General features: G+C 51.3%; 1 protein-coding gene across 7 annotated transcripts in view; it reads left to right on the plus strand.

Annotated features, from left to right (window-relative positions):
• The window catches only part of MCC (MCC regulator of WNT signaling pathway), a 464,937-nt gene that overhangs the window by 430,773 nt on the left and 19,771 nt on the right, over positions 1-14,393 (plus strand). For all 7 annotated transcript variants that reach the window (XM_060296098.2, XM_060296099.2, XM_060296100.2 and 4 more), the window contains 3 exons: positions 3,400-3,634; positions 7,118-7,324; positions 11,691-11,791. In XM_060296098.2, coding sequence (XP_060152081.1) covers positions 3,400-3,634; positions 7,118-7,324; positions 11,691-11,791 — 543 coding nt within the window. The remainder of the gene's footprint in view (positions 1-3,399; positions 3,635-7,117; positions 7,325-11,690; positions 11,792-14,393) is intronic.

A 14,393-nucleotide genomic window follows, 5' to 3' on the forward strand; every position in this document is an offset into this window, starting at 1 on the left:
ACACGTCATGCCTGGGAGCACATCTCCACACTCAGCCCCGTGCAATGCTCCGTGAACAGGGCCACAGCTTCAGTTCGCTCTGATTTTGTGGCTCATGTGTGGAAACTTAGGCATCTGTCCCTCCACGTTGTGTTGACAGTCCATGAAGGCAAGCTCCGAGTCCTGTTGAATGGTTTTGTGTAAGGCATGCCTGTCACCGAGCTGTTTGCAAAACAGGTCTTTACCGAAGAAGGCTGAGATCCTGAGGGAGGGACCCTGTTTCCTCCCTAGGATGAATCCCTCTTGTTGGGCAGCTGTCATCCTCAGAAGCCCCCGCTGGCTCCTCAGCGCCCTCTGCTGGCGGTACCGGTTGCTCCTTCATGCTTTTCTTGGGCTGCTTTGTTTCTTTATGCAGTTGCACCTGAAGTGTTCCAACTGGAGGGTATTGCTGCTTGTCCCATCTCGTCCTTTTTAAAATACAGCTTGAGAACACATAACATTGATGATGAGTAGTTTTTAACCTACTTCCTGCCTTCTCAGCTTCCACTGTCTCCCCCAAGCTTGTTGCAGTAGCCCCCAAAAGGTCTCCTGCCTCTGCCCTTGCCTCCCTGCATCTCTCCTAGTACAGCAGCCAGAGGGATCCTGTTAAAATGGAAGGCAGATCATGTCACTCCTCTATTACAAACCCTCCAGTGGCTTCTAATTCTAGAGAAAAAGACAGCCCTTATGAGACCCTATGTGACGTGGCACCCTGCCCCCCACATACACACCCTCCTGTCTGACCAGCTCTCCTCCCTCTCCCCTGTCTGACCCCCATTCAGCCACAGTCTTATTCTTGCTGGCCAGCCGGCCTTGCTGCCTCAGGGCCTTTGCATTTGCTGTATCGTCTGCTTGCCTCCCTGTTCCTTCAGATACCCACATAGCTCCCTTTCTCACCTTCTTCACGTCTACTCCTCGAATTCTGTTTGCAAGAATCACCCCACCCCCCTCTTTGTGATCCCCATAACTGCGTCATTTTTCTCCCTGGTACTTCTCCCTGTCTGATGTGCTGTCTGTTTTACTTGTTTGTCTCCCCTGTTAGAATATGAGTTCCATGAAGACAGAGATTTTTCTAGGGCCTAGAAAAGTGACCCACAGTAAGTACCCCAATATTTCTTGAATGAATGAATGATGGCTATATTTACTGAGTGCTGGGCACTATTCCAGACACTTTCGGTTTACCTCATTTAATCCTCACCACAACCTTAGGAAGTATGTACTGTATTACTTTCATTTTAAAGATAAGGAACTAGGCACAGAGAGTTTGAGTCGTGCTACCTCTAAATCTACAAAGCGTATAAGATGCTCGGGTCCCAGGTAAAGGCAGCACCGCTGTATTCAGGTTCCCCAGAGAAACGGAATCAACAGGTGTGTGTGTGGATGGATGGAGAGGCTGATTGATTGACTGATTTTAACGAATTAGCTCGTTTGATTATGGGGGCTGGCAAGTCCTAAATCTACAGGGCAGGCAGGCTGGAGACCCCAGGAAGGGGTGATGTTGCAGGCTTGAATTCAAAGGCAGTCTGGAGGCAGAATTTCTTCTTCCTTAGGGGATTTCCATCTCTTCTTTTAAGGCCTCAACTCATTGGATGAGACCCACCTACACTACGGAGGGTAATCTGCTTTACTCAGTCTACTGATTTAAATGTCAATCACACGTGAAAAATACCTTTACAGCAACATCTAAGAGGGGCGTTCGGCCAAGCAGCTAGGCACCATAGCCTAGCCCAGCTGACACGTGTAACTAGCCGTCACAGCCTCTGAAAAGGTGTTGTGTGTTGGTCAGACTCGTCTTGCTCCCTTCATCTCTAAGGAACATCCCACCTGTTCTGATGGGGGTTAGGGGGTGAAGGATGGTAGGGGACCTCCAGTCCTGGCAGGAGTTCTCTGACCTGAAGACCACCCCAGGCCCTAGAAGTTCTCTTCCTTGTGTGCATGGCCTACCATCTCTTCTCACCCTTCTCTTCCCGGAAGCCTCGACTTCTTGTTAACGTGTCACGTACAAGAGTGGAATGGCCCTTGGTCACATCGAGGTTACGGGGAGGAGATGCATCTGCTGTGTAGGGGTCTTGGCCTGTTACCCCTGTTCCAGTGTGAGCTGAGGAGGGCAGGCCTGGCCTCAGGGCAGCCAACAGCGTATGGATACCAGTCCCTGCTCCTGGCACAGCTTCCAACAACAGGAATCTTGGGGAGACAGGGCTGTGGAATGGGGAGACTGCGGCCCAAGTCGAGCTGCACCAGTTTCCGTCCTCATGACCAGGCAAGCTACTTAATGACTCAGAACCTCCGTTTCCAAATCTGTAACGACAGAGATGATAATGCCGACCTGCCCTATTGGGATGAGAGTTAAATGGGTCCCTGCTTGTTTTTCTGTCATCTTTCCAAAGCCAGTTCCATAAGGGCTACGTCACGTGTAGGTGGGTCCAGAGAAACCACCGTAGGTGCATGCTGGCCTCAAGTGCTTGACAACTGGGTACAGTGGGCTTCATTCTGAGCCAGGGGGGACAGCCTACAACCGTCTGGAGCACCAAGCCTCAGTTTTCCTGTGGTTCTCACCCTTCCATGGTACTCTGGAACCCACAGAAACTTTCATGGACCACCACATTCCCGGGATCCAGCCCTAGGTGCTCCTCAGAACCGCCAGCCCCTGCTTGGTCACCATTCAGCATGGGTGGCCAGGGGCCCCTTGGACCAGCCTGAGTCCCTGTGGTGGACTTTATACTCAGCCATGACACAGAGGATCCCCCATCACTACCACTCCGTCCAGCTGCCACCACCAGGGGACTGCTGTCAGCAGTCTGAGATGTGTGCGTGCACAGTGCGTATGTGTACACACACACACACACACACACACACAATCTGTAGGTCATGCCATAGGTATTTTGTTCTTCACCTTGCTTTGTTCCCTTAACATATCCCTTTTTTTAAGTCCTATGCATATATACACCTATTTTTATGACGTATTTTTCATCCTGTTTCCTCACTCAAATTCTCTCCACCATTACCATAATTATTCCTGTAATGTCCACATCATGTCCTTCTCTTTGATATGTACTATAATTCACTAAACCTTGCATTCCGTGAAACGTCTTTGTACATGTGTATCTTGTTGCTTCTGTGGAATCTTTTCCTTAGACTTCATTTCTAGGGTCCACACCTTGTCTTAAAGGGTGTAAACATTTTCTGATATTCTTCATACTCATTTCTCTCCCAAAAGGTGCTATCAATTTACTATGCCATGAAGAATGCTTTCTTCGTTGTTGTTTTTGCATTACCATCTAAATACTGTTGGAGAGGGGAGGGTGTCTCCGGAGAAGAATGAGGGGGAGAAGACCTGCTGGCAGCGACTGGAAGTGCAATGGGTTTTCTTTGTCTTCTCAGCACAACCAGCTCCACAGCCAGTAGCTGCGATACGGAGTTTACTAAGGAAGACGAGCAGAGGCTGAAGGATTACATCCAGCAGCTCAGGAATGACAGGGCCGCGGTCAAGCTGACCATGCTGGAGCTGGAAAGCATCCACATCGATCCTCTCAGCTACGACGTCAAGCCCCGGGGAGACAGCCAGCGGCTAGACCTCGAAAACGCGGTGCTGATGCAGGAGCTGATGGCCATGAAGGTATCCGCGCGGGGGGCTCTTCTCAGACCCGGGTCCCGTTCACTCCGCTGTCACCAGGAGGAAGTACAAAAAGGCCTCTCGGTAGTGGTCAGCCCAGCCGTGGTCAGCCACCTCTCCCCTGGACAGGCAGGGCCTCGTGTGTAGACAGGGATGGTTTCAGTACGTCTGGGAGTCACTTGAGCTGGATGTGTTCCTGGAGAGGTGAGCTGAGCACTGGAGAAACCTCAGGGGGTCCCAGGCCAGAATGGAACACCTCGTCTCCAAGAGAAGCCAGGAGAGACCTCTGCGGTGGTGGGGGTCGGGGGGGAGCAGCCTCTGTCCGCGTGAAAAGAGCCCTGGTCTCCAGAACACTTGCAAGTGCTTCCCGGGTTGATGCTGACGTTAAGGTGAGGCGGGGAGAGCGGGGCGAGGCCAGTTGCGGCATCTGGACAAGAGCCCTGGTTTCCTGACCCCCTTGTCCCTGTGGCGTTGTGTGGAAGATCGGTAACCCTCATCGCTGTCACCCTCCGGGGCGACTTGCTCAGCACATCCCTGCCCTCCGTGGCTGCTCGAGCTGGAGTCTGGGTGAAGCCTGGGAGGACTTTGGGCCGTGGCAGCAGATTCAGGTCAGATATTGGCCTCACCGTCTCAGCTCAGACCCTCACTTGACTCCCGCTAGGGAACCCTCATGCGACGTTGGCTGATTTCCCCCCTCACTGCCCACGAGCCGGGCGTTGTGTCCATAACCGCGGTGCCTTTTCCCCTCTCTGTGGGCCTTTGCACCCTGTGGCATGAACTGTGAAGCTGCCCTTCCATTACTTCTTCCAAACATCATGTTTCCTTTGGCCAAAGACTCTAGATTTCTTTTATGTTCAGGCCAATATGTTGTGCGATAAATTCAGTGTTATTTTGGCCAGGAAAGAGATTTTTGGTGAAATAAAAGCTCTAATATTCCCTTTGCTACTTGCAACTAAAATGTATACGCATCAGAGAAATTTCCCCAAAAAATAGGAATTATAAAAAGCTGGAAGGAAGAGAACCCGTAATATCGTGACCCAGGGGTAGCCATTGGGTTCCCTCCTCACTAGGAGTTTTTTGAAGAAAAACATCAGAGTCACCTCCCTTCCCTGTATGTCCCTAATAGTGTGTTCAGGGATGTGTGCTTGCCCACACCAAGCCCATTGCTGCAGATTTTGTTGGATTTCACCGTTTTGTTCTAGGCTACAACTGCTGAGAGCGTCACGTTTTCTGGGTTTTTTCACTTGTACTTGGTCTTTAGTAAACGGCTTTTGATTTCTAGATGATCGACGTGGCTCCTTCTCAAACCCACTCTTCTGTGTTGAATATCCCATCCTTTCATTGTGACTCCTCTTCCTTTTTCTCTTTAATTGCTTTAAATATTTATTTTCTGTCTTCTTCCTTGTGAATTCTGGTTCTTTACATGCCGATTCTACCTCACCGTGACTCACTTCTGTTTTCTCTTCGCGCGTGTGTGTGTGTTGGGAGGAGAACGTGGGTGCCAGCTCCCCCCTGGTGGAGGTTGTGTCTTCCCTGGGGTCCCGCGGGTCCTGGGTGGAGATGTCCCTGTAAACGGTTGTGTCCTTAGATCTGTTGGGACCTGTGGGTTTCAGAGGTTTAGGGCTAGTTTTTGCCTTATTCGTGGCTGAAGATTCCTGTAGCCTATCTACACATGCCTCATGCCTCCATGATTCCTCAGAAGAGGCTTTTCTTTCTTCTCCCACCCGCAGCCTGAGTGATGACACGTTTCCTCGCCACATCCTCACCACAGGGAGGTCGTCTTGTCTCCTCTCGAGGCGGCACTTGGAGAGTCCTGGCTCCTGTGGGGGGGGGGGGGGGTCTCAGTCCTGGCTGTCTGCCCTGCCCTTGCATGGGTGCTGGGGCCTCCCTGCCTGCCTGATGCCTCAGGAGGCCGGTGCTGGGGCCACCTTACCTTTCCTCTTGGTGGAGGGCCTGTTTCCGGCACCCATGGGTCCATCTTTCCTTCTTTCAAGCTTGTGTCTGTATGGTTGTTCTGGGTGTGACTGTCCACATTAGCTCAGGATGCAGTGCTGTCAGAACCTTCAGAATCCGGCTTCTGATGGCAAAAGATGAGACGGTTCAGTGTATGGAGACCTTTCCTCCTGGTTCTGTGTCGTTGTTAGGAAAGGTTTGGCGTCTTCTTTTCAGTGGTCGCTCGGCTCGGCACATTGCCTTCTCCATGGCTAACGCCCCCAGCCCTGAGTACGACTGGCCGCGGTGGGTACCCTCTAGGTGTTTCCCCATGTTGGCGGTGAGAACATCTACTCCCCAGGTCTGGCTTACCCAGGAGAGCACAGCAGGTCTGGCTTGTCACCTCAGAGGGGGGTCACTTCGGGGGTGACCTTGGTGAATCCCTCTCAAGGCAGTGCCCCCGTGTTATGAAGTAAGATGACAGAGATAGCTGGGGAGACTGACCGGGTGGTCACGGGGTGCTGGACTTGCCCTCCAGCAGAGGTGAGGGACAAGAGTCATGTGTGGGCTCACCTTGAAAGCGGGGCCGGGGAGGGGGAGTACAGCTTAGTGGTTACCTGGGCTCTGAGCCAGACGTCCTGGGTTCAAACTCGGGCTCCGCAGTTTACCCAGTAATTGTGGGCTGAGCTGGTGGATTTCCCTCTTCATGCCTCAGTTTCCCCTCCATGAACGGAAATGCTCATAATACCTCCCTCAGGTTGGGAGGATTAAGTGAGTGACTTAGTGTAAACATTTAAGACAGTGTTACATGCTCAATAAATGCTGGTGATTACCACTGGTGCCCGGCTCTGGTCCCAGGACAGCACAGTCCCATTTGGGAGTCACTTCTTTCTCTCCATAGCAAACTCTGATTTGGCTCCTTTAAGATACTTGAAGAAGTTACCTGAGGCGTAGTCACCCGGGAAGGGCTCTGTTTCGATTTCGTTTCATTTGGGGCCTAAAGTAGAGAAGAGCTGGGGGCAGTATCATTGCTCTGCACGCTTCCCAGTGGCCTGACACAGCTCAGGGCCCCAGACTGCCATCAGGGGTGATTAATATGTGGATTGGTGCTATGGAAAGTGGAAAAGGCAATGGGAATTGGAAGGGACCTAGTCAGACCCAGCTTTTATACGAATGACCCTTTTACCTCTTTGATGGTTAGCCTCTGCCTGCCAGAAAACTGGTTTCTGTCGTGGCTGATGAGACCGCTGGGGACGTGGGCGTGGGGTATTCCAGTTGTTAGAGAGGTTTTCCTTATAGTGAGTCAAGGTCTGCTTGCCTGTAACTTCTACCCATTGATCTCAGTTCTGGTGCCTAGTGACAAGCGCATGGCTTAGTGCACGAGTCCGTCCTTTAAGATGTGTGAAGACGGCCATCTAGTCTCCTCGGGGTCATGTTCTCCCCAGCTGCCCAGTGATACCTCCCTCCGGGCTGTGGGTGGTAGCTACAGACCCCCTTCCCCCGCCCAGCCCTGCTCTCACCCCGTGGGCGCCTCGTGCGCTCTGTGCTCCGCAGGAGGAGATGGCAGAGTTGAAGGCCCAGCTGTACCTCCTGGAGAAGGAGAAGAAGGCCCTGGAGCTGAAGCTGAGCACGCGGGAGGCCCAGGAGCAGGCCTACCTCGTGCACATCGAGCACCTGAAGTCCGAGGTGGAGGAGCTGAAGGAGCAGCGCACGCGGTCCCTCAGCTCCACCAGCAGTGGCGGCAAGGACAAGGCCGGCAAGGTAGGGGCACAGGGACCCTGGGGCTCGGGCCTCACCGCCTGCCCAGGTCCCGCAAGCCACTGCCCACCACCCTGCTGCCTCAGCTTCCTTATTTGCATAGGAGCCAAAAGCCATTCCAGAAATTCGAAAGAAAGGGACATTCTGCGGGCAAAGAAACCAAATCCACATTTTGAAAACATCTCACTTTTACGGACAGTTAAAATTCCATACAATTCAACTGTTCCATACAGTTGAAGCATTTTCACAGATCACGGTCTGATCCAGGGAGCGATCTATGCGGTGGTCCCGGAGTCTGATCCTGGTTCCACCTCTTCTTCCTTCTATCACGTGTCACACGGTGACCATCGCTGGTTGATCACTCTGTACCCGATCATTGCATGTATCATCTCCCTTAAGTCTCACGACTCTCAGGAAAGAAGAGTTATCCCCATTTACATGAGGATAATGAGGTTTAAAAGAACTGAGGGGGTCTCAACAGCTAGTGAATGGCAGAATCGGGATTTAACCCCAGTTTAGCTGACGGCCACTCTTCCTTTCGTCTGTTTCCTCCTCGACTTCCAAGAGGTGGGGGGCCGGAAGCATTATGAGGCAGAGAAGGAGGTAGGTGAGCCCCGCATTACCCCGAGGATATCACACAGAGTGGGCTATCGATGATATCATCTTGCAAACTCACACTTTCATTAGCGCACAAGTCTTTTTTTCTAGAATCCAAGCTCATTCCATCAGCCTCTATCTCAGAGTGATTCCAAATACTGCACTGGAGAAAAAAATAGTCCAGACTTTAAAGAAAGATATCCCTCACCCCAGGGTGCTGGAATTTCTGTGCGTCAGATTTTCTGTTCCTAACAAACGCCAGCTTCTCCTGACCCCACTTTGTCTCAGGCCCAGGACTTGTGGGCCTACGCTGACTTGCTGGTCTAATGAGTGGCCCCTCACGGCCCAGATGCAGTGATGTCTTCACGAGAGTAGTGTACCTGCGAAGAAAGCACCTTGATGATACCGTGTGGCAGTGAAGAAACAGCTAAACAGCTAAGAACTGACACGTGCTCCACAGAGGCCACAGCTACCCTTTGCCCGCCTCTCACCTGCAAGGGCACCAAGGGAGTCCATAGCCATGGTACCCAGCTTGGCCACTTTCCTGAGGCCCCAGCTGCTTCTCAGTCATCCGTTCATGTGACGGATGTGATTTGGTCCAGGCAAGATGCTGGAGGCTGTTCCAGGAGTTTAGATTGCCCTGGAATGGGCAAATAGATGATCACAACGCAGGGGCACAGTGTTCTTGGGTGCAAGGATCAATGCCCGGTGCAAGGGGAGGCCACAGGCCAGATCTGGAGATTCGGGACAGGTTTCCTGAACTGAGAGCCAGTGGAGAGTGGGTGCTAGCCTGAGGAAGAGGGCCAGGGCAGACCAGGAAGTCCACCCTAGGCCAATGGAATGGCAAGGGCAAAGCCTAGAAGGAGGAGGAATCCATACACTGGCTGGGGAGACCAGCCGGCTGTGCTGTCCTGAGGATGGGGAGGAATCGCTGAGGGGTTTTTGCAGGGGGTGAGGTGACACAGTCTGAGCTTTGGAAAGGTCACCATGTGGGTGCACCCTGAAACCACGTGCCCAGTGCTTGGGGAGTCTGATCGTGGTGAGCAGTGGCCTCTGCAGAGCTGTTTCACGCGGGAGGATCTGGGGCTCTGTTCTGTGCCAACAGCTTCAGAATCTTTGCTCAGCCTTTTGAGTTTGTTAGCAGTCACTTTGGGACAGAGCCTGAGAGACAGAGCCCCAGCGTTCGTGTGTGCGCCCTTAGGGAGTGGTGCAAACGGACTACTCAGGCTCTTTCCAGAGGCCCAGGGACTGTGCATCCTCCTGGTTCTTAGTATTTATTTCGACTGCGGGAAGCTCTGTGTTTCGTGGAATGGCTTCAAAGAACAGAAATCTCTTTGATGGTAAAGGCCAGATGATTTATTTTTATTTTCTTACATTAGGGTAAGGAGCTTTTATAAGAGTGCTCTGTGTTGTTCAGGTAATGAAATTGGAGGAAGGTGATTATTTTGCCTTTCAAAAGTTATATCCAGGGCTTCCCTGGTGACGCAGTGGTTAAGAATCCACCTGCCAATGCAGGGGACACGGGTTCGAGCCCTGGTCCGGGAAGATCCCGCATGCCGCGGAGCAACTAAGCCCGCGCACCACAACTACTGAGCCTGTGCTCTAGAGCCCGTGAGCCACAGCTCCTGAGCCCGCGCGCCTAGAGCCCGTGCTCCACAACAAGAGAAGCCACCGCAGTGAGAAGCCCGTGCACCGCAACGAAGAGTAGCCCCCACTCGCCGCAACTAGAGAAAGCCCGCGGGCAGCAACGAAGACCCAACGCAGCCAAAAATAAAATAAATTTATTTTTAAAAAAATGTTAGATCCATTTACTATATCAATAATACCTCCCTTCTGGGCTATTCATTTGGTCTTACTTGTTGGTGGATGAGGCAAGCAGTCTGGAGCAGAGGCTGGTATACTGTTAACATCTTAGGATTTTCGGGTCATGTGGACTCTGCTGCAACTACGTAACTTTGCCGTTGCGGAATGGTACTGTGAAGGCAGAGACAATACAGACACAAAGGCGCATGGCTGTGTTCTAACACTTTATTTATGGACGCTGAAATTTGAATTTCATATGATTTCTATACATCACAAAATATTCCTCAGAATTTTTTTTTCCATGATTTTAAAAACAAAAACAATTCTTGCCCTGTGGGACTTTTATAAAAACAGGTGGCAGGCCAGATTGGGGTCTAGAACATCCACTCTCGCTTCTGAGGCGGGGGGGTGTCATGCTTGGTTTAAAACTTTCCCTCCAGCCAGCAAGCTGGGTCCCATATCTTGCCCAAGTGACATTAGGTTTTTTTCACTTCTTGTCTGTGTGCAACAGAGATTACCAGACGTGTTCAGTGAAGGGCACTGGGTGAGACAAAGCTGTCCCTTGTCCTTAAGGAGTCTTATGAAATGTTAACCCTGAGGGCAGTCGCTGTATACACAAGAAGAGGGTGTTGGACTCTGGAGAGACTCCAGGGCTGGTGGATGGGGGCTCGGGTCTGCAGGTCGCCAGGAGGAGAGGAGGGAGGGAAAGCAGAGCTGGAGGAGCACGGGGGTGGGGGGAGTTCAGGTGCTGTGGGCTCCTCCAGAGGAGCCCCTTGTGGTGGCGTTTCTGTGCCAGTGGGCCGAGGGGACCCAGCGCCCCCTGTCGTCTGGATTTCTAGCGCCAGGCTCATACTTCCTGGAAGCGCTCCTTCCATCATGATACAGCCTTCTGTTTACATTCTGTCTCAGCGTAACAGATCACGGGCTTTTTATTCTCAAGCCTGAGCTGTAGTCAGCCCTCTGTAAATGTCTGCTGAGCAAACTATCAGGTGAGCACCGTCCCCTGTGCTTATTACACAGCACAGCAGCTGCCCTCTGTCTAAATGCAGAGAAGGCAGAGCGCTCGGAGGGGTGTGAGCATTGCTTTGTGAATTGTCCTAACTCCATTTAGGATTTAGGCATTCTGGCTCTTAGGTTTTCTCATCTGTAAAAGGGGAGGATTTGGTTTAGGTGGTGTCAAAGCTCCTGTCTGATGCTAAGGCACATCTTCTGTGAATGTGTGCTTCTGCTGTCCTCCTCCTTTCCTGGGTCTTCTAGATGATTACACTGAACCCAGTAAAGCCCCTAACTCCAGGGAAGATTGGTTCTCTCCCCAGGGGACGCGGGATGAAGGGACGGACAACCCAAGGATACATGTGTTTCCCACTTTTATGAGCTACCAGAGGCTTAGCCCAGTGATGAAGGGAACTGACCTGGCATCAGTTGGCATCCTGGTTCCACCGTGTCCTGGCTGAATACCTGGGGCAGTGTAACTTCCCTGTGCCCTAGTTTTTCTCCTTGGCAAAGAGGGGATAATGACAGTATCTGCCTCAGAGGATCGTCACGATGATCAGATAAGAGAACGTGTGGGGCTTCCCTGGTGGCGCAGTGGTTGAGAGTCCGCCTGCCGATGCAGGGGACACGGGTTCGTGCCCCGGTCCGGGAAGATCCCACATGCCGCGGAGCGGCTGGGCCCGTGAGCCATGGCTGCTGAGCCTGCGCGTCCGGAGCCTGTGCTCCGCAACGGGAGAGGCCACAACAGTGAGAGGCCCGCATACCGCAAAAAAAAAAAAAAAAAAGAGAACGTGTGTGTAGAGGGCTCAGCCTAGTGCGCAGCTCCCTGTGAGTGCTCAGAGCGCGGGGCAGCAGGCGGCGGACGTCGAGGGGATGTCGAGGGGCGGAGCTGCCGCCGCCTGTCAGCTCCCGCCGTCTGCCTCCGGGCGCCCTCGGCTTGGCTGCAGACCTCACCCGGCTGTGTTTACATCCTCAGGAGTCTGCGGACGCTGCCTCCCCAGCTCTGTCTCTGGCTGAACTGAGGACGGCGTGCAGTGACAGCGAGCTGGCCGCGGAGTTCGCCAACGCCATCCGTCGGTAAGCGCCCTGCTCACAGCCCCGCTGCGCAGTTTATTCCAGGAGTGACGGCTGGGTGCCAGGTTCTCCCCGCATGCTCCTCATGGAGCATTACAGGCTGCTTGGGAAGGAGGAGGCGCCCATACGGGCTTCTTTGGCCCAGACCTGGAGGCCAGAAAGGGGAATGACCGGGAGAATATATACAGTCATTTCACCTCCAGGTAGAAGAGGCCTCTTTGTGTACTTTTTGGTTGTGGTGTGGCATTGGCTAGAACCTCAGGACTGTGTTAAATGGTGAGGAACAAATCAGGCATCTTCTCATATCAACGGGATGGAATATTGCGAGTAAATTTTGTTGGATCTTTAGGGAATTTTTAACAATTTCTTTGGCTGCTTTATATGTGTATCGTATTTCTCAAATATAAAGGTAATTAAGTTGACTGAAGGAAAGAAAAAAAAAACAGGCATCTTTATCTTGTTTCTAGCTTCAGTGAGAATGCCTCCCTCCCCATCTCTGGCTCTTTCCAATCAGACGGCCTCATTGTTGATTCACTGCTGGACGTTTTTCCTCTATTGCAGCTGTTTCTTTCCCTCTATTCTTTCTCTCTGGATCTGTCTTCCATATTCCTAACTTTTCATACTCTCGCCACCCTTCTGCACACTGTTCTGGAGGAGGGCTGTCCAGTCAAAAGGTAATGCAGACCACGCCTGATGTCCTAGGAACCACATTTAAAAAGTAGAAAGAAACAGGTACAGTCCACTTTAATGACGTATTTCATTTCACTCATTGTATCCAAAATATCATTTCAAAATATAAATCGATATTTTTAAAAGATATTAATGAGATATCTTCTTTTCTTTTCTTTTCTTTTACTAAATGTTCAAAATCTACTGTAAATCTAGTAAATTTACACTTACAGCACTTCTCAGATTCAAACCAGTCAACATTTCCAGTGCTCAGTGGCTCACGTGGCCATGGCTGCCCTATCGGATAGTGCAGTTCTGGGGAGGTTCTGCAGCTCCGTTTTCCAGCTCACTCATTTATTCCTTAGCTCGAGCCATCATGGTGTTTGGGTGATGTGTTGAGTTTATTTTGGTGATGAAACCTATCATCTCTTGTGTCATGATATCGTCTTGCGTCTCTCAGGATATTTATTGTACTTACTCTGAAATGTTATTTTGTCTACTGTATTAACTTGCCTCACATGTGAGTTTTTAAGGTTGAGTTTTGTGACTCACTCTTGGCTTCGGCTCACAAGCTTGCCTCCTGGGCTTTCTGTTCCTCCCGGCTGACAGCGGGTCTGTAGGCCGCGTATCTGACCCAAGCGTCCGGTCCCCTCCGGCTCTAATGGCCAGCACCTCTCACTGAAGCACCTCTGAATCCCTTTCTTCCTTTTGTAGCAGCTTGCTTTTGTGTGCATTTTGAGTTGTGGTTTCCTTTTTCAAGAAGAGTAAAAATCTGCCTTTCCTTTTTTATGAGTCCTCAGGGTTTCTGGCAGACGAAGAGCACTCCTTAGTTTCCATCGTGCTTGAGGATTTTTTTAAAAATACATTTGCCATCGTTTCTGGGGATTTGGGGTAGGAGGGGGAGGCTACAGTGTGTGCTCAGGCTGCTGTCTTGGTCCAGCCAGGGCTGTTTATCTTATAGTGTAGCCTCCGGGCTGAGGGTGGATTGCAGGCTGCCATGTGGGGAACCTCACTACCCTCCTGATTTACTCACCGCCACTTTTTGTCTTTCCTTCCAAGTTGTAATAGCTCAGTTTTTACATTGCCAGTGCCTCTGGCCATGTGGTTAAATGGTAATCGCTTTGCTTGAGGCAGGAAGAGAGAAGCTGCAGGGAGAATGCCCTCAGCTAATCCTAATGACGTGATTGCGCCAGAAATTCGGGATGCAAACCACCCCCTGCTGCCAGCAGGGAGCCATTTGGATATTGTATCTGTAAGCTAAGCCCCTGCATTTTTCAAGTTCCCCGAACCTCAGAGGCCTTCGCTGGCACAAGCAGGATGCAGGTTCTGCTGACTAAACATAAAGGGATTTCATTTGTTCTGTCAGTCACAATGGATTTCCAATAGCCAGCCTTAAGTTGCTTAGCATGGATTTCTAATCAAGCCCCAGATATATGGAGCCAAGAAAGAACCCACAGGGCTACAGGAAAAAGGAAAATAACATAATTATACTGTAAATATAGCTTAGAAAGTGGAATCGTCATTTCATGAGGATATATAATACAGACACCTAAAGGCTGAGGTTTGGGGATGTTTCTATTTTTAAAAATCAAGTGGAAACTACCACCTTCTTTGAAGATGTTAAATCACCGCCACACTAGTGGTTGAGTCCGTTGAGGGAACCTTCCCAGAATTTTCAGACATATTCCTACCTTGGAAAAGGATGGTTCCAAACACCGAAGCTGTGGGCCAGGGGAACCGGACTGAGAAGAGCAGGTGTGGTGAGGGGGCTGGAGCAGAGGCTAGGCTGGAGCAGAGGCTAGGCATGGACTTTTCTGGAGGAGAGCCCCTAGGAATGTGCCTTGTGACATTCTAGTCACTGGTCCTAGGTTCCTGCCCTGTCCCAGCCTAGTCTCCGCAACACCTAGCGGGGCTGCAGCCTCGGTCGGGCCCCTGC

The sequence above is a fragment of the Globicephala melas genome, chromosome 3 (assembly GCF_963455315.2).
Source record: "Globicephala melas chromosome 3, mGloMel1.2, whole genome shotgun sequence".
NCBI lineage: Eukaryota > Metazoa > Chordata > Mammalia > Artiodactyla > Delphinidae > Globicephala > Globicephala melas.